Below are 20170 nucleotides of genomic sequence, written 5' to 3' on the forward strand. Positions count from 1 at the left end.
CCAAAGCTAAGTGCATTTGTTGTAAAAGTGTAGAAATTATTCCACCAAATGTCATTTGTAATAGTTGTCATGATAAACATTTACATGCAGATAGTGTTTCCATCAGTTATAGTACATTCCCAGTTGCAGTTCCTTCAACTTCTAATGTACATGATATACCTGTAAATTTTAAAGAATTTGTTTCTGATTCTATTTTGAAGGCTTTGTCTGCATTTCCACCTTCTAATAAACGTAAAAGGTCTTTTAAAACTTCTCATTTAGCTGATGAAATTTCAAATGACCAGCAACATAATAATTTATCCTCTTCTGATGAGGATATATCTGATTCAGAAGATCCTTCCTCAGACATTGACACTGACAAATCTACTTATTTATTTAAAATAGAGTATATGCGTTCTTTATTAAAAGAAGTGTTAATTACTTTGGATATTGAGGTAACCAGTCCTATTGACTTTCAGTCTAATAAACGTTTTAATGCTGTTTTTAAACCTCCTGTGGTTTCCCCAGGGGTTTTTCCTATTCCTGAGGCTATTTCTGATATGATTTCTAGGGAATGGAATAAGCCAGGTACTTGTTTTATTCCTTCTTCAAGGTTTAAAAAATTGTATCCTTTACCAGCTAAATCTATAGAGTTTTGGGAAAAAATCCCCAAAGTTAATGGGGCTATTTCTACTCTTGCTAAACTTACCACTATTCCTATGGAAGATAGTACTTCCTTTAAGGATCCTTTAGATAGGAAACTTGAATCCTATCTAAGGAAGGCCTATTTATATTCAGGTCATCTTCTCAGACCTGCTATTTCTTTAGCTGATGTTGTGGCTGCCTCAACTTTTTGGTTGGAGAATTTAGCGCATCGAGAATTGGATCCTGACATATCTAGCATTACTCGCTTACTGGAACATGCTAATAATTTTATTTGTGATGCCATTTTTGATATTATTAAAATTGATGTTAGATCCATGTCTTTAGCTGTATTAGCTAGAAGAGCTTTGTGGCTTAAATCTTGGAATGCTGATATGACATCTAAATCTAGATTGCCATCTCTTTTTTTTCCAAGGTAATAATTTATTTGGTTCTCAGTTGGATTCTATTATTTCAACTGTTACTGGGGGAAAGGGTTTTTTTCTGCCTCAGGATAAAAAACCTAAGGGTAAATCTAAGGCTTCTAACCGTTTTCGTTCCTTTCGTCACAATAAGGAACAAAAACTCAATCCTCCTAAGGATTCTGCTTCCAGTTGGAAGCCTTCCTCAAATTGGAATAAATCCAAGCCATTTAGGAAACCAAAGTCTGCCCCTAAGTCTGCATAACGGTGCGGCCCTCATTCCATCTCAGCTGGTAGGGGGCAGATTAAGGTTTTTCAAGGATTTTTGGATAAAATCTGTCCAAAATCATTGGATTCAGAGCATTGTCTCTCAAGGGTATCGAATAGGATTCAAAGTAAGACCTCCTGTGAGATGATTTTTTCTCTCACGCATCCCTGTAAATCCAGTAAAAGCTCAGGCTTTTCTGAAGTGTTTCAGACCTGGAGTCTTCAGGGGTAATCATGCCAGTTCCTCCTCAGGAACAATGTTTGGGGTTTTATTCAAACCTATTCATTGTACCAAAGAAAGAAAATTTGTTCAGACCAGTTCTGGATCTGAAAATTTTGAATCGTTATGTAAGAGTACCAACTTTCAAGATGGTGACTATAAGGACTATTCTGCCTTTTGTTCAGCAAGGACTTTATATGTCCACAATAAACTTACAGGATGCATACCTTCATACATATTCCTATTCATCCAGAACACTATCAGTTTCTGAGATTCTCTTTGCTAGACAAGCATTACCAATTTGTTGCTCTTCTATTTGGCCTAGCAACAGCTCCAAGAATCTTTTCAAAGGTTCTGGGTGCCCTACTATCTGTAATCAGAGAACAGGGTATTGCAGTGTTTCCTTATTTGGACGATATCTTGGTACTAGCTCAGTCTTTACATGCTGCAGAATCTCACACGAATCAACTAGTGTTGTTTCTTCGGAAACATGGTTGGAGGATCAATTTACCAAAATGTTTCTTGATTCCTCAGACAAGGGTCACCTTTTTAGGTTTCCAGATAGATTCAGCGTCCATGACTCTGTCTCTAACAGACAAGAGACGTTTAAAATTGGTTGCAGCATGCCGGCACCTTCAGTCTCAGTCATTCCCTTCAGGGGCTATGTGCATGGAAGTTTTAGGTCTCATGACTGCAGCATCGGACGTGATCCCCTTTGCTCGTTTTCACATGAGACCTCTACAGCTTTGTATGCTGAATCAATGGTGCAGGGATTATACAAAGATATCACAATTAATATCCTTGAATCCCAATGTACGACACTCTCTGACATGGTGGATAGATCACCATCGTTTGGTTCAAGGGGCCTCTTTTGTTTGGCCAACCTGGACTGTGATCACAACAGATGCGAGTCTTTCAGGTTGGGGAGCTGTTTGGGGATCTCTGACAGCAAAAGGGGTTTGGAAATCTCAAGAGGCGAGATGACCAATAAATATTTTAGAACTCCGTGCAATTCTCAGGGCCCTTCAGTTTTGGCCTCTGCTAAAGAGAGAACCGTTCATTTGTTTTCAGACTGACAATATCACAACTGTGGCTTATGTCAATCATCAGGGTGGGACTCAGTCCCCAAGCTATGAAAGAAGTATCTCCGATACTTGCTTGGGCGGAATCCAGCTCCTGTCTAATCTCTGCGGTGCATATCGCAGGTGTAGACAATTGGGAGGCGGATTATCTCAGCCGCCAGACTTTACATCCAGGGGAGTGGTCTCTCCATCCGGATGTGTTTTCTCAGATTGTTCAGATGTGGGGTCTTCCAGAGATAGATCTCATGGCCTCTCATCTAAACAAGAAACTTCCCAGATACCTGTCCAGGTCCAGGGATGTTCAGGCGGAAGCAGTGGATGCACTGACACTTCCTTGGTGTTATCATCCTGCTAACATCTTCCCGCCTCTACTTCTCCTTCCAAGAGTGATCTCCAAAATCATCATGGAACAGTCTTTTGTGTTGCTGGTGGCTCCAGCATGGCCATACAGGTTTGGTATGCAGATCTGGTGCGGATGTCCAGTTGCCCGCCTTGGCCACTTCTGTTACGGCCGGACCTACTATCTCAAGGTCCGTTTTTCCATCAGGATCTCAAATCATTAAATTTGAAGGTGTGGAAATTGAACGCTTAGTTCTAAGTCATAGATGTTTCTCTGACTCAGTAGGTAATACTATGTTACAAGCTCGTAAATCTGTCTCTAGAAAGATTTATTATAGAGTTTGGAAGACTTACATTTCATGGTGTTCTTCTCATAAATTCTCCTGGCATTCTTTTAGAATTCCTAGAATTTTACAGTTCCTTCAGGATGGTTTGGGTAAGGGTTTGTCTGCAAGTTCCTTGAAAGGACAAATCTCCGCTCTTTCTGTTTTATTTCACAGAAAGATTGCTATACTTCCTGATATTCACTGTTTTGTACAGGCTTTAGTTCGTATTAAGCCTGTCATTAAATCAATTTCTCCTCCTTGGAGTCTTAATTTGGTTCTGAAGACGTTACAGGCTCCTCCATTTGAGCCTATGCATTCTTTGGACATTAAACTAATTTCTTGGAAAGTGTTGTTCCTTTTGGCTATCTCTTCTGCTCGAAGAGTTTCTGAGCTATCTGCTCTTTCTTGTGTCTCCTTTTCTGATTTTTCATCAGGATAAGGCAGTTTTGCGGACTTCTTTTCAATTTTTACCTAAGGTTGTGAATTCTAACAACATTAGTAGAGAAATTGTTGTCCCTTCCTTATGTCCTAATCCTAAGAATTCTTTGGAGAGATCCTTACATTCTTTGGATGTGGTACGAGCTTTGAAATATTATGTGGAAGCTACTAAAGATTTCAGGAAGACTTCTAGTCTATTTGTTTTATTTTCTGGTCCTAGGAAAGGTCAGAAGGCTTCTGCTAGTTCCTTGGCTTCTTGGTTGAAACTTTTGATTCATCAAGCTTAATTTGAGTCGGGTCAGGCCACGCCTCAGAGAATTACAGCTCATTCTACTAGATCAGTTTCCACTTCGTGGGCTTTTAAGAATGAAGCTTCACTTGATCAGATTTACAAAGCGGCGACTTGGTCCTCTTTGCATACATTTACTAAATTCTACCGTTTTGATGTATTTGCTTCTTTGGAAGCAGTTTTTGGTAGAAAAGTTCTTCAGGCAGCTGTTTCAGTTTGATTCTTCTGCTTTTGATTTAAGTTTTTTTCTTTCAAAGATGAAATAAACTTATTTTTGTTTTGGGTTGTGGATTAATTTTTTCAGCGGAATATGGCTGTTTTTATTTTTATTCCCTCCCTCTCTAGTGACTCTTGAGTGGAAGACTCCACATCTTGGGTATTGATATCCCATATGTCAATAGCTCATGGACTCTTGCCAATTACATGAAAGAAAACATAATTTATGTAAGAACTTACCTGATAAATTCATTTCTTTCATATTGGCAAGAGTCCATGAGGCCCACCCTTTTTATGGTGGTTATGATTTTTTGTATAAAGCACAATTATTTCCAAATTTCCTTTGTTGATGCTTTCTACTCCTTTCTTTATCACCCCACTGCTTGGCTATTCGTTAAACTGAATTGTGGGTGTGGTGAGGGGTGTATTTATAGGCTTTTTGAGGTTTGGGAAACTTTGCCCCTCCTGGTAGGATTGTATATCCCATATGTCACTAGCTCATGGACTCTTGCCAATATGAAAGAAATGAATTTATCAGGTAAGTTCTTACATAAATTATGTTTTCCGGTTTCGGGTTGTGTGTTAGTTGCTATGGCACCACGTGATGATACGTACTACGTGGGTGCATACACAGCTAGGTGATAAGCAAGGTATTTCTTATTGTGCTAACGCTTTATTTAGTTTCTATTGCCTTATTATTTGCCATTTATTATAGCCGGTCTCTCCTGATGTTTCACCACCTCAATACTAAACCCGATATTACCACTTCTGGTTTCCTTATTACTATGGTAACCACGCTCTAACAAGATTTTTTACTGAGTAGGTGCTTACATCTCCATATCATTTCTGCTTTAGATAATTTATGCCTTATTTATTTATATATTATTTCTTATTATTGCTCATGTTGTTTTTCTTGATGTTTTATCCTGTCTCACTTTGCCTCGGCCGATCACGTCTCCCGGTTCTCTGGGGGGGCGGGTCCACTGAGGAGAGCGTGCTCACATTTGTTTGCTTGTAGAATCACATATAACACGGTTTGGGGGGTAAGTAATAATACTTTTGTAAGTCTGAGGACGGATCCCCTGTGATCCGAAAACGTTCACTATTAAAGTGACTACTATCTTTGAAAGACCTTTGGAGTGCTACTCTGTTTTGTATATATATATATATATATATATATATATATATATATATATATATATATGGGTCTGAAGAAGGGGATACATTGTCCTCGAAACGTCACTATTTTTCCAAGTAAAAGTATTTCACAAAAAGACCAGTGAGTGCAAGTCTTTTGTTCTTTTATCTCAATTTTTACTAGCACCCTAGCAGCTGTGGATAAGTGAGAGTGCACATCCTTGCTACTAATATATATATATATATATATATATATATATATATATATATACACACACACACACAGTGGTTTGACGTCCTATAACCTTGTTGTGGATTTGTATTTCTCTTATAAAACCCATGCCTTGGATTTAGATGAAAGGCATTCTGTTACCCTTTATCTGCATGATATATTAGTAAAGACAGTATCCAAATCAGAACATAGACCACCTTGACATAGTTATTTATGTGCATCTGATAATCAGATAATACACAACTAAAATGTAATTCCCCTAGGATGGTTTCGGTAAGGGTTTGTCTGCAAGTTCCTTGAAAGGACAAATCTCCGCTCTTTCTGTTTTATTTCACAGAAAGATTGCTATACTTCCTGATATTCACTGTTTTGTACAGGCTTTAGTTCGTATTAAGCCTGTCATTAAATCAATTTCTCCTCCTTGGAGTCTTAATTTGGTTCTGAAGACGTTACAGGCTCCTCCATTTGAGCCTCCGATTTGTATTTCTCTTATAAAACCCATGCCTTGGATTTAGATGAAAGGCATTCTGTTACCCTTTATCTGCATGATATATTAGTAAAGACAGTATCCAAATCAGAACATAGACCACCTTGACATAGTTATTTATGTGCATCTGATAATCAGATAATACACAACTAAAATGTAATTCCCCTAGACCATTGTACATTTTTAAGGAGCTACAATTCTCAAAACGTAATGACAAGGTGATGGTGTTGTACTCAGCACAGTGACAGAATACCTTACTTTACTTCCTTGCCTATGACAATGGTACTATAATTGAGAATCATAGGCCTTTCTACTCGTTTATAAGAAAAGAGAAAGGGCGCCTCCTAGTGTAGCCAGTATATACTAAGGCAATTCTCATAAAGTAGAATGGTACTCACAATTTCTAAAGGCAAAGGTAATGCCTAGGTAAACGGTCTGGGAACTCTGCAGTGTCCCAGTAGACTGTGCACCAATGCAAGGGCAACTCCTCCTGGAAAAAACGATTTCTACAGTCTGAAAAGTGGGTAAAATAAAGAAAGCCACTCCTAGTGCAAATTAGTAAGTAATATTAAACCCACTAGCTGTTCCCAACAGGTGGATACTCGCAAGGTGTAAAGCACACTATAGTGCAAGTGGAGAATGCTGGGTATATTGTAGTGGCCCAGCGCACATCAAGACCAAGGTTGTTCTCTGCTCCAAAATCTTTATTGGCAGTAAATGATGAAAAGGAGACTCCAGTATAAAAAATTACTTTATAGAAAAAGTATTAAAAACAATTTACAAATAAAATGAACAAATATCATCAGTACAACACGCTACGCGTTTCTCAGCGCTAACCACACTGTTTCCTCAGGCAGGTTACCTGCCTGAGGAAACAGCGTGGTTAGTGCTGAGAAACGCGTAGCGTGTTGTACTGATGATATTTGTTCATTTTATTTGTAAATTGTTTGTTTGTGTTGTACTGGTGATATTTGTTAATTTTATTTGTAAATTGTTTTTAATACTTTTTCTATAAAGTAATTTTTTATACTGGAGTCTCCTTTTCATCATTTACTGCCAATAAAGATTTTGGAGCAGAGAACAACCTTGGTCTTGATGTGCGCTGGGCCACTACAATATACCCAGCATGCTCCACTTGCACTATAGTGTGCTTTACACCTTGTGAGTATCCACCTGTTGGGAACAGCTAGTGGGTTTAATATTACTTACTAATTTGCACTAGGAGTCGCCCTCTTTATTTTATCCACCTTTCTACTTGTTTGAAGCACTGCATGTAGTGCAGTGGAGACCTACAGGAATTGTAGAAGCTGGTTATTCTGGAAGAAGGTGGTGTGTTATGACCTATGTTATGACCTATGTTGAGGTTTGGGAGTTAAGGGGCACTTTACCATAGCCACAGGTGACCCTGGTGAAAGGTACCAATGATGTATAAAAGAACGTTTGCCATAAAGTATGAACAAGCACTGATGTAACTAAATCACTCGCATGGGGTTTTAGCATAGTCTGGTAATAATGGCAGTTATCCTCAAAGAAAGATGTCTGTTGTTTCGAAGGTTCCCTGGTAGCGTTAAAGGGACAGTCAAGTCCAAAAAAAACTTTAATGATTAAAATAGGGCATGTCATTTTAAACAACTTTCCACTTTACTTTTATCACCAATTTTGCTTTGTTATATTGGTATTCTTAGTTGAAAGCTAAATCTATGAGGTTCATATGCTAATTTCTTAGACCATGAAGGCCGCCTCTAATCTAAATGCATTTTTACAGTTTTTCACCACTAGAGGGCGTTAGTTCATGTGTTTCATATAGAAAACATTGAGCACATACACATGAATTTACAGAGGAGTGAGCACTGATTGGCTAAAATACAAGTCTGTCAAAAGAACTGAAATAAGGGGGCAGTCTGCAGAGGCTTAGATACATGGTAATTACAGAGGTAAAACGTGTATTATTATAACTGTGTTGGTTATTCAAAACTGGGGAATGGGTAATTAAGGGATTATCTATCTTTTGAAACAACACAATCATGGTCTCACAGACATGCACAAGTGAGCAAAAGACAATCTGGGCCTTCCACCATGAATCATGTAGCTAATTTGTGAAGAGATTTCTTTCATGTAATTAGCAAGAGTCCATGAGCTAGTGACGTATGGGATATACATTCCTACCAGGAGGGGCAAAGTTTCCCAAACCTCAAAATGCCTACAAATACACCCCTCACCACACCCACAAATCAGTTTTACAAACTTTGGTGAAGTAAGTTTGTGCTAGATTCTACGTTGATATGCGCTCCGCAGCAGGTTGGAGCCCGGTTTTCCTCTCAGCGTGCAGTGAATGTCAGAGGGATGTGAGGAGAGTATTGCCTGTTTGAATTCAATGATCTCCTTCTACCGGGTCTATTTCATAGGTTCTCTGTTATCGGTTGTAGAGATTCATCTCTTACCTCCCTTTTCAGATTGACGATATACTCTTATATATATATATATATATATATACCATTTCCTCTGCTGATTTTCGTTTCAGTACTGGTTTGGCTTTCTACAAACATGTAGATGAGTGTCCTGGGGTAAGTAAGTCTTATTTTCTGTGACACTCTAAGCTATGGTTGGGCACTTTTTTAATAAAGTTCTAAATATATGTATTCAAACATTTATTTGCCTTGACTCAGGATGTTCAACATTCCTTATTTTCAGACAGTCAGTTTCATATTTGGGATAATGCATTTGAATCAATCATTTTTCTTACCTTAAAAATTTGACTTTTTTTCCCTGTGGGCTGTTAGGCTCGCGGGGGCTGAAAATGCTTCATTTTATTGCGTCATTTTTGGCGCTGACTTTTTTGGCGCAAAAAATCTTTTCTGTTTCCGGCGTCATACGTGTCGCCGGAAGTTGCATCATTTTTGACGTTCTTTTGCGCAAAAAATGTCGGCGTTCCGGACGTGGCATCATTTTTGGCGCCAAATAATGTTGGCGTCGCTTTTGTCTCCACATTATTTAAGTCTTATTTTTCTTTGCTTCTGGTTGCTAGAAGCTTGTTCCTTGGCATTTTTTCCCATTCCTGAAACTCTCATTTAAGGAATTTGATCAATTTTGCTTTATATGTTGTTTTTTCTCTTACATATTGCAAGATGTCTCACGTTGCATCTGAGTCAGAAGATACTTCAGGAAAATCGCTGTCTGGTGCTGGAACTACCAAAGCTAAGTGTATCTGCTGTAAACTTTTGGTAGCTGTTCCTCCAGCTGTTGTTTGTATTAATTGTCATGACAAACTTGTTAATGCAGATAATATTTCCTTTAGTAATGTACCATTACCTGTTGCAGTTCCATCAACATCTAATGTTCAGAGTGTTCCTGATAACATAAGAGATTTTGTTTCTGAATCCATCAAGAAGGCTATGTCTGTTATTCCTCCTTCTAGTAAACATAAAAAATCTTTTAAAACTTCTCTTTATACAGATGAATTTTTAAATGAACATCATCATTCTGATTCTAATGACTCTTCTGGTTCAGAGGATTCTGTCTCAGAGGTTGATGCTGATAAATCTTCATATTTATTTAAAATGGAATTTATTCGTTCTTTACTTAAAGAAGTACTAATTGCTTTAGAAATTGAGGATTCTGGTCCTCTTGATACTAAATCTAAACGTTTAGATAAGGTCTTTAAATCTCCTGTGGTTATTCCAGAAGTTTTTCCTGTTCCTGGTGCTATTTCTGAAGTAATTTCCAGAGAATGGAATAATTTGGGTAATTCATTTACTCCTTCTAAACGTTTTAAGCAATTATATCCTGTGCCGTCTGACAGATTAGAATTTTAAAGTTGATGGGGCTATTTCTACCCTTGCTAAACGTACTACTATTCCTACGTCAGATGGTACTTCGTTTAAGGATCCTTTAGATAGGAAAATTGAATCCTTTCTAAGAAAAGCTTATCTGTGTTCAGGTAATCTTCTTAGACCTGCTATATCATTGGCTGATGTTGCTGCAGCTTCAACTTTTTGGTTGGAAACTTTAGCGCAACAAGTAACAGATCATGATTCTCATAATATTATTCTTCTTCTTCAACATGCTAATAATTTTATCTGTGATGCCATTTTTGATATTATCAGAGTTGATGTCAGGTTTATGTCTCTAGCTATTTTAGCTAGAAGAGCTTTATGGCTTAAAACTTGGAATGCTGATATGTCTTCTAAATCAACTCTACTTTCCATTTCTTTCCAGGGTAACAAATTATTTGGTTCTCAGTTGGATTCTATTATCTCAACTGTTACTGGTGGGAAAGGAACTTTTTTACCACAGGATAAAAAATCTAAGGGTAAAAACAGGGCTAATAATCGTTTTCGTTCCTTTCGTTTCAACAAAGAACAAAAGACTGATCCTTCATCCTCAGGAGCAGTTTCAGTTTGGAAACCATCTCCAGTCTGGAATAAATCCAAGCCTTCTAGAAAAGCAAAGCCAGCTTCTAAGTCCACATGAAGGTGCGGCCCTCATTCCAGCTCAGCTGGTAGGGGGCAGGTTACGTTTTTTCAAAGAAATATGGATCAATTCTGTTCACAATCTTTGGATTCAGAACATTGTTTCAGAAGGGTACAGAATTGGTTTCAAGATAAGACCTCCTGCAAAGAGATTTTTTCTTTCCCGTGTCCCAGTAAATCCAGTGAAAGCTCAAGCATTTCTGAAATGTGTTTCAGATCTAGAGTTGGCTGGAGTAATTATGCCAGTTCCAGTTCTGGAACAGGGGCTGGGGTTTTATTCGAATCTCTTCATTGTACCAAAGAAGGAGAATTCCTTCAGACCAGTTCTGGATCTAAAAATATTGAATCGTTATGTAAGGATACCAACGTTCAAAATGGTAACTGTAAGGACTATCTTGCCTTTTGTTCAGCAAGGGCATTATATGTCCACAATAGATTTACAGGATGCATATCTGCATATTCCGATTCATCCAGATCATTATCAGTTCCTGAGATTCTCTTTCCTGGACAAGCATTACCAGTTTGTGGCTCTGCCGTTTGGCCTAGCTACAGCTCCAAGAATTTTTTCAAAGGTTCTCGGTGCCCTTCTGTCTGTAATCAGAGAACAGGGTATTGTGGTATTTCCTTATTTGGACGATATCTTGGTACTTGCTCAGTCTTCACATTTAGCAGAATCTCATACGAATCGACTTGTGTTGTTTCTTCAAGATCATGGTTGGAGGATCAATTTACTAAAAAGTTCATTGATTCCTCAGACAAGGGTAACCTTTCTGGGTTTCCAGATAGATTCAGTGTCCATGACTCTGTCTTTGACAGACAAGAGACGTCTAAAATTGATTTCAGCTTGTCGAAACCTTCAGTCACAATCATTCCCTTCGGTAGCCTTATGCATGGAAATTCTAGGTCTTATGACTGCTGCATCGGACGCGATCCCCTTTGCTCGTTTTCACATGCGACCTCTTCAGCTCTGTATGCTGAATCAATGGTGCAGGGATTGCACAAAGATATCTCAATTAATATCTTTAAAACCGATTGTACGACACTCTCTAACGTGGTGGACAGATCACCATCGTTTAATTCAGGGGGCTTCTTTTGTTCTTCCGACCTGGACTGTAATTTCAACAGATGCAAGTCTTACAGGTTGGGGAGCTGTGTGGGGATCTCTGACGGCACAAGGAGTTTGGGAATCTCAGGAGGTGAGATTACCGATCAATATTTTGGAACAATTTTCAGAGCTCTTCAGTCTTGGCCTCTTCTGAAGAGAGAATCGTTCATTTGTTTTCAGACAGACAATGTCACAACTGTGGCATACATCAATCATCAAGGAGGGACTCACAGTCCTCTGGCTATGAAAGAAGTATCTCGAATTCTGGTTTGGGCGGAATCCAGCTCCTGTCTAATCTCTGCGGTTCATATCCCAGGTATAGACAATTGGGAAGCGGATTATCTCAGTCGCCAAACGTTGCATCCGGGCGAATGGTCTCTTCACCCAGAGGTATTTCTTCAGATTGTTCAAATGTGGGAACTTCCAGAAATAGATCTGATGGCGTCTCATCTAAACAAGAAACTTCCCAGGTATCTGTCCAGATCCCGGGATCCTCAGGCGGAGGCAGTGGATGCATTATCACTTCCTTGGAAGTATCATCCTGCCTATATCTTTCCGCCTCTAGTTCTTCTTCCAAGAGTAATCTCCAAGATTCTGAAGGAATGCTCGTTTGTTCTGCTGGTAGCTCCGGCATGGCCTCACAGGTTTTGGTATGCGGATCTTGTCCGGATGGCCTCTTGCCATCCGTGGACTCTTCCGTTAAGACCAGACCTTCTGTCGCAAGGTCCTTTTTTCCATCAGGATCTCAAATCCTTAAATTTAAAGGTATGGAGATTGAACGCTTGATTCTTGGTCAAAGAGGTTTCTCTGACTCTGTGATTAATACTATGTTACAGGCTCGTAAATCTGTATCTAGAGAAATATATTATAGAGTCTGGAAGACTTATATTTCTTGGTGTCTTTCTCATCATTTTTCTTGGCATTCTTTTAGAATTCCGAGAATTTTACAGTTTCTTCAGGATGGTTTAGATAAAGGTTTGTCTGGAAGTTCTTTGAAAGGACAAATCTCTGCTCTTTCTGTTCTTTTTCACAGAAAGATTGCTAATCTTCCTGATATTCATTGTTTTGTACAAGCTTTGGTTCGTATAAAACCTGTCATTAAGTCAATTTCTCCTCCTTGGAGTTTGAATTTGGTTCTGGGGGCTCTTCAAGCTCCTCCTTTTGAACCCATGCATTCATTGGACATTAAATTACTTTCTTGGAAAGTTTTGTTCCTTTTGGCGATCTCTTCTGCCAGAAGAGTCTCTGAATTATCTGCTCTTTCTTGTGAGTCTCCTTTTCTGATTTTTCATCGGGATAAGGCGGTGTTGCGAACTTCTTTTGAATTTTTACCTAAGGTTGTGAATTCCAACAACATTAGTAGAGAAATTGTGGTTCCCTCATTATGTCCTAATCCTAAGAATTCTAAGGAGAAATCGTTGCATTCTTTGGATGTTGTTAGAGCTTTGAAATATTATGTTGAAGCTACTAAGTCTTTCCGAAAGACTTCTAGTCTATTTGTTATCTTTTCCGGTTCTAGAAAAGGCCAGAAAGCTTCTGCCATTTCTTTGGCATCTTGGTTGAAATCTTTAATTCATCATGCCTATGTCGAGTCGGGTAAAACTCCGCCTCAAAGGATTACAGCTCATTCTACTAGGTCAGTTTCTACTTCCTGGGCGTTTAGGAATGAAGCTTCGGTTGATCAGATTTACAAAGCAGCAACTTGGTCCTCTTTGCATACTTTTACTAAATTCTACCATTTTGATGTATTTTCTTCTTCTGAAGCAGTTTTTGGTAGAAAAGTACTTCAGGCAGCGGTTTCAGTTTGAATCTTCTGTTTGTTTTTCATTAAACTTTATTTTGGGTGTGGATTATTTTCAGCAGGAATTGGCTGTCTTTATTTTATCCCTCCCTCTCTAGTGACTCTTGCGTGGAAAGATCCACATCTTGGGTAGTCATTATCCCATACGTCACTAGCTCATGGACTCTTGCTAATTACATGAAAGAAAACATAATTTATGTAAGAACTTACCTGATAAATTCATTTCTTTCATATTAGCAAGAGTCCATGAGGCCCACCCTTTTTTGTGGTGGTTATGATTTTTTTGTATAAAGCACAATTATTCCAATTCCTTATTTTATATGCTTTCGCACTTTTTTCTTATCACCCCACTTCTTGGCTATTCGTTAAACTGATTTGTGGGTGTGGTGAGGGGTGTATTTGTAGGCATTTTGAGGTTTGGGAAACTTTGCCCCTCCTGGTAGGAATGTATATCCCATACGTCACTAGCTCATGGACTCTTGCTAATATGAAAGAAATGAATTTATCAGGTAAGTTCTTACATAAATTATGTTTTTTGTTTTTTTTTCCTCAAAAGAATCTGAAACTCATCCACTAAAGATTGTATTATAAATTAGTGCAAATGCTTGTGTTTAATTGAAAATGTGATTTAATTATTATAAATCTCATATTTGCAATACGACCAGTTGACATATGCAGTCTTCCTCAGCTTTTGTATACTTTATTTTTTTTCTCTAAATTATAGATGAATAAAAGAATATGCATGTAGTGGTGATACTTTTTCTTTATTTTATATTTGTGATTATAATCTTCAATAAAATAAAAAAAAATTATGTTACAACATATCAAGTGAGAATTGTTAGGTGAAGATACTGTTATTAGCATTCTAGTATTGTCCTTTTATCTGCAAAATGACGTTTATATAATCTATTTTTCTCCTTTAGAATTTTTATGTAAGGAATGCCCAAGAATTCATATTGTTGTGGAACGTGTGGATCAGAAAGATATCCCAAAGGAACAGATATTTATGAGAAGATGGCTTCATGAGCGGTTTGAAATAAAGGACAAGTAAGTATCAAAACTCTAAAGGCTTCTCAACTATGTTCAAATTTATAGAATTAACATGACATTATAATTGAAAAACTATTTGATCATAGCAATATGTTTGGAATTATTTTCCAATATATCATTATTAAGAAGTTTACATGTATTGTGGTGTTTTCATTCTAGAACTTCACCCTCCGCAATTTCCACAGCTGATCATCATATTGTGCTTAACACTGATAGTTGCATAATCACTGTGAATGCATTAGATTAGCACTCCTGCAACTTCCCAATTGCACAACAGTACAGTGACCAATGTCACAGGCATCTTGAAAATGTTGTTCTAAAATGTAAATTGCAGGTTATAGCTAAAGCTATATTGATAAATTCTATTTCTTTCTAATGACACGGTGAGTTCACGGATCATCTTAACTACTGTTAGGAATATCATTCCTGACCAGCAGGAGGAGGCAAAGAGCACCACAGCAAAAAGTGTTAAATACCACTCCCCTACCCACAATCCCCAGTCATTCTCTTTGCTTGTATCAGTTGCAAGGAGGGGTAAAGTTAGGTGTCTGATTCTTCAATCAAGAGTTTATTTTTTTAAGCAGAGAAAGTTTGCTCTGGTTTTCTTTGGCGTCTAGCCGTAGTCCATGTCAGTCTCTTCAGTAGAGCAAGTGGTGGCTTTTAAGCATTTGGGAACTTGTGGGGTATAATCCCCACTGGGCCTCCCAAATAATTTCATGCTGCCCTTGGTTGAAAGTTTGAGTAAGTTAACTTAGCCTTTTCTTTTTTCCACAGGTCCATGTGAGGTAGGAAGCCCCTCTCATACCAAGTGAGCTGTCCTGCTGCCGGAAAGATTTTTGAGGTAAGTGCCTATTTCTTTCCCCATTTTGATATAGGAGAATTTGGCACTTTGACAGTTAATTCTGTCTAAATATACAATCAGCCTTCTAGGTTAACGGTTTATTGTATGGCGGTTTTGCAGGCACTGGGGATGTTTGACTCAGTTTATAATGTTTTTACTTTGGTGTACATGTTTTTTGTTTTTGTATTAATGGCTACCGGGAGGTTTGTTAGGCCACGCCCACAATAGGCAGGCTTATCTGAGATAGCAAGGGCATTTTTGGCACCCTTTTAGCTGTTTCCTGTTGTTCCTGGATGTTGCAGCTCTGTTGCATAGCTCCTCAGAGGTGGTTCAGCGTTCTCTCCGGTGCGGCTGTATGGGGGTCCGGATCATTTTCTGACTTTGTTTCCGGCAGCAAGGAGGTCAGGTAGGCATCTCAGCAGAGCTTGCTGAGGTGTGGAGGTTGCCTGTTGTTGTTTTTTTTTTTTTGTAGGACTGTTGCTCTGTTTATATTTAAGTTTCTGTTATTCTTCTTTCTTTATTGCGTCATTCTTGGCGCGAGAATTTTTTTGGAGCGAAAAATAAGTCTATGACACAACTTCGTCATTTCTGGCATCATAGTTGACGCCAAAGCCTTACACATGGTTGCGTCATTTAGTGATGCGAGTGTCATTTCCGGTTATTATTGGCGCCAAAAAAGTTTTCAGTGACGTTGTGCGTCATACTTGGCGCCAAACTTTTTCATTATTTTAATACCCCATTGATATTTGCCTCTTGCATTTTTCTCTATCAGAGGGCTATGCTATTTGCATTTTTTTCCCCATTTCTGAAACTGTCATATAAGGAAATTGGTAATTTTGCTTTATATGTTGTTTTTTCTTTTACATTTTGCAAGATGTCTTAATCTGATCCTGCCTCAGAAGTTTCTGCTGGAACATTGCTGCCTGACATCGGTTCTACCAAAGCTAAGTGCATTTGTTGTAAGATTGTGGAAATTATTTTGCTGAATGTCATTTGTAATAGTTGTCATGATAAACTTTTACATGCAGATAGTGTGTCCATCAGTAATAGTACATTGCCAGTTGCAGTTCCTTCAACTTCTAATGTACATGATATACCTCTGAATTTTAAAGAATTTGTTTCTGATTCTATCCAGAAGGCTTTTTTCCACCTTCTAATAAACGTAAAAGGTCTTTTAAAACTTCTCATTCAGTTGATGAAATTTCAAATGACCAACAACATAATAATTTATCCTCCTCTGATGAGGATCTATCTGATACAGAATATCCTTCCTCAGACATTGACACTGATAAATCTACTTATTTATTTAAAATAGAGTATATGCGTTCTTTATTAAAAGAAGTGTTAATTACTTTGAATATTGAGGTAACCAGTCCTCTTGACGTTAAGTCTAATAAACGTTTAAATGCTGTTTTTAAACCTCCTCTGATTTCTCCTATTCCTGAGGCTATTGCTAATATGATTTCTAAGGCATGGAATAAGCCAGGTACTTTTATTCCTTCTTCAAGGTTTAAAAAATTGTATCCTTTACCAGCAAATTCTATAAAAAAAATTTGAAAAAATCCCCAAAGTTGATGGGGCTATTTCTATTCTTGCTAAACGTACCACTATTCCTATGGATGATAGTGCTTCCTTTAAGGATCCTTTAGATAGGAAGCTTGAATCTTATCTAAGGAAAGCTTATTTATATTCAGGTCATCTTCTCAGACCTGCAATTTCTTTGGCTGATGTTGCGGCTGCATCAACTTTCTGGTTGGAGAATTTAGCGCAACAAGAATTGGATTCTGACATATCTAGCATTATTCGCTTACTGCAATATGCTAATCATTTTATTTGTGATGCCATTTTTTATATTATCAAAACTGATGTTAGATCCATGTCTTTAGCTATATTAGCTAGAAGAGCTTTGTGGCTTAAATCTTGGAATGCTGATATGACATCTAAATCTAGATTACTATCTCTTTCTTTCCAAGGTAATAATTTATTTGGTTCTCAGTTGGATTCTATTATTTCAACTGTTACTGGGGGAAAGGGAGTTTTTCTGCCTCAGGATAAAAAACCTAAGGGTAAATCTAAGGCTTCTAACCGTTTTCGTTGCTTTCGTCAAAATAAGGAACAAAAACTCAATCCTCCCCCCAAGGAATATGTTTCCAATTGGAAGCCTTCCTCAAATAGGAATAAATCCAAGCCATTTAAGAAACCAAAGTCAGCCCCTAAGTCCGCATGAAGGTGCGGCCCTCATTCCAGCTCAGCTAGTAGAGTCAGCTGGTAGGGGGGAGATTAAGTTTTTTTCAAGGATATTTGGATAAATTCTGTCCAAAATCAATGGATTCAGAGCATTGTCTCTCAAGGTTATCGAATAGGATTCAGAGTAAGACCTGCTGTGAGAAGATTTTTTCTCTCGCGTATCCCAGTAAATCCAGTAAAAGCTCAGGCTTTCCTGAAGTGTGTTTCAGACCTGGAGTCTTCAGGGGTAATCATGCCAGTTCCTTTTCAGGAACAAGGTTTGGGGTTTTATTCAAATCTATTCATTGTCCCAAAGAAGGAAAATTTATTCAGACCAGTTCTGGATCTGAAAATTTGGAATCGTTATGTAAGAGTACCAACTTTCAAGATGGTGACTATAAGGACTATTCTGCCTTTTGTTCAGCGAGGACATTATATGTCCACAATAGACTTGCAGGATGCATACCTTCATATTCCGATTCATCCAGAACATTATCAGTTCCTGAGATTCTCTTTTCTAGACAAGCATTACCAATTTGTTGCTCTTCCATTTGGCCTAGCAACAGCTCCAAGAATCTTTTCAAAGGTTCTAGGTGCCCTACTCTCTGTAATCAGAGAACAGGGTATTGCAGTGTTACCTTATTTGGACGATATCTTGGTACTAGCTCAGTCTTTACGTTCTGCAGAATCTCACACGAATCAACTAGTGTTGTTTCTTCGGAAACATGGTTGGAGGATCAATTTACCAAAAAGTTTCTTGATTCCTCAAACAAGGGTCACCTTTTTAGCCTTCCAGATGGATTCAGTGTCCATGACTCTGTCTCTAACAGACAAGAGACGTTTAAAATTGGTTGCAGCCTACCGGCACCTTCAGTCTCAATCATTCCCTTCAGTGGCTATGTGCACGGAAGTTTTAGGTCTCATGACTGCAGCATCGGATGCAATCCCCTTTGCTCGTTTTCACATGAGACCTCTACAGCTTTGTATGCTGAACCAATGGTGCAGGGATTATACAAAGATATCACAATTAATATCCTTAAATCCCAATGTACGACACTCTGTGACGTGGTGGATAGATCACCATCATGTTCAAGGGGCTTCTTTTGTTCGGCCAACCTGGACTGTGATCACAACAGATGCGAGTCTTTCAGGTTGGGGAGCTGTTTGGGGATCTCTGACAGCACAAGGGGTTTGGAAATCTCAAGAGGCGAAATTACCAATAAATATTTTAGAACTTCGTGCAATTCTCAGAGCTCTTCAGTTTTGGCCTCTGTTAAAGAGAGAACCGTTCATTTGTTTTCAAACAGACAATATAACAACAGTGGCATATGTCAATCATCAGGGTGGGACTCACAGTCCCCAAGCTATGAAAGAAGTATCTTGGATACTTGCTTGGGCGGAATCCAGCTCAAGAAACTTCCCAGATACCTGTCCAGGTCCAGGGATGTTCAGGCGGAAGCAGTGGATGCGCTGACACTTTCTTGGTGTTATCATCCTGCTTACATTTTCCCGCCTCTAGTTCTCCTTCCGAGAGTGATCTCCAAAATCATCATGGAACAATCGTTTGTGTTGCTGGTGGCTCCAGCATGGCCACACAGGTTTTGGTATGCAGATCTGGTTCGGATGTCCAGTTGCCAGCCTTGGCCACTTCCGTTAAGGCCTACTGTGTCAAGGTTGGTTTTTCCATCAGGATCTCATCATTAAATTTGAAGGTATGGAAATTGAACGCTTAGTACTAAGTCATAGAGGTTTCTCTGACTCAGTGATTAATACTATGTTACAAGCTCGTAAATCTGTCTCTAGAAAGATTTATTATAGAGTTTGGAAGACTTACATTTCATGGTGTTCTTCTCATAAATTCTCCTGGCATTCTTTTAGAATTCCTAGAATTTTACAGTTTCTTCAGGATGGTTTGGATAAGGGTTTGTCTGCAAGTTCCTTGAAGGGACAAATCTCTGCTCTTTCTGTTTTATTTCACAGAAAGATTGCTATACTTTCTGATATTCACTGTTTTGTACAGGCTTTAGTTCGTATTAAGCCTGTCATTAAATCAATTTCTCCTCCTTGGAGTCTTAATTTGGTTTTGAAGGCTTTACAGGCTCCTCCATTTGAGCCTATGCATTCTTTGGACATTAAACTACTTTCTTGGAAAGTGTTGTTCCTTTTGGCTATCTCTTCTGCTAGAAGTGTTTCTGAGCTATCTGCTCTTTCTTGTGAGTCTCCTTTTCTGATTTTTCATCAGGATAAGGCAGTTTTGCGGACCTCTTTTCAATTTTTACCTAAGGTTGTGAATTCTAACAACATTAGTAGAGAAATTGTTGTCCCTTCCTTGTGTCCTAATCCTAAGAATTCTTTGGAAAGATCCTTACATTCTTTGGATGTGGTAAGAGCTTTGAAATATTATGTGGAAGCTACTAAAGATTTCAGGAAGACTTCCAGTCTATTTGTTTTATTTTCTGGTCCTAGGAAAGGTCAGAAGGCTTCTGCTATTTCCTTGGCTTCTTGGTTAAAACTTTTGATTTATCAAGCTTATTTGGAGTCGGGTCAGGCCCCACCTCAGAAAATTACATCTCATTCTACTAGATCAGTCTCCACTTCATGG

At 38.4% G+C, this 20170-nt stretch overlaps 1 protein-coding gene across 2 annotated transcripts in view; it reads left to right on the forward strand.

Annotated features, from left to right (window-relative positions):
- AGPAT5 (1-acylglycerol-3-phosphate O-acyltransferase 5) overlaps nucleotides 1-20170 on the forward strand; it is a 268817-nt gene that overhangs the window by 238717 nt on the left and 9930 nt on the right. For both annotated transcript variants that reach the window (XM_053710373.1, XM_053710374.1), the window contains exon 7: nucleotides 14375-14498. In XM_053710373.1, the coding sequence (XP_053566348.1) occupies nucleotides 14375-14498 (124 nt within the window). The remainder of the gene's footprint in view (nucleotides 1-14374; nucleotides 14499-20170) is intronic.

The sequence above is a fragment of the Bombina bombina genome, chromosome 4 (genome assembly GCF_027579735.1).
Source record: "Bombina bombina isolate aBomBom1 chromosome 4, aBomBom1.pri, whole genome shotgun sequence".
Taxonomy (NCBI): domain Eukaryota; kingdom Metazoa; phylum Chordata; class Amphibia; order Anura; family Bombinatoridae; genus Bombina; species Bombina bombina.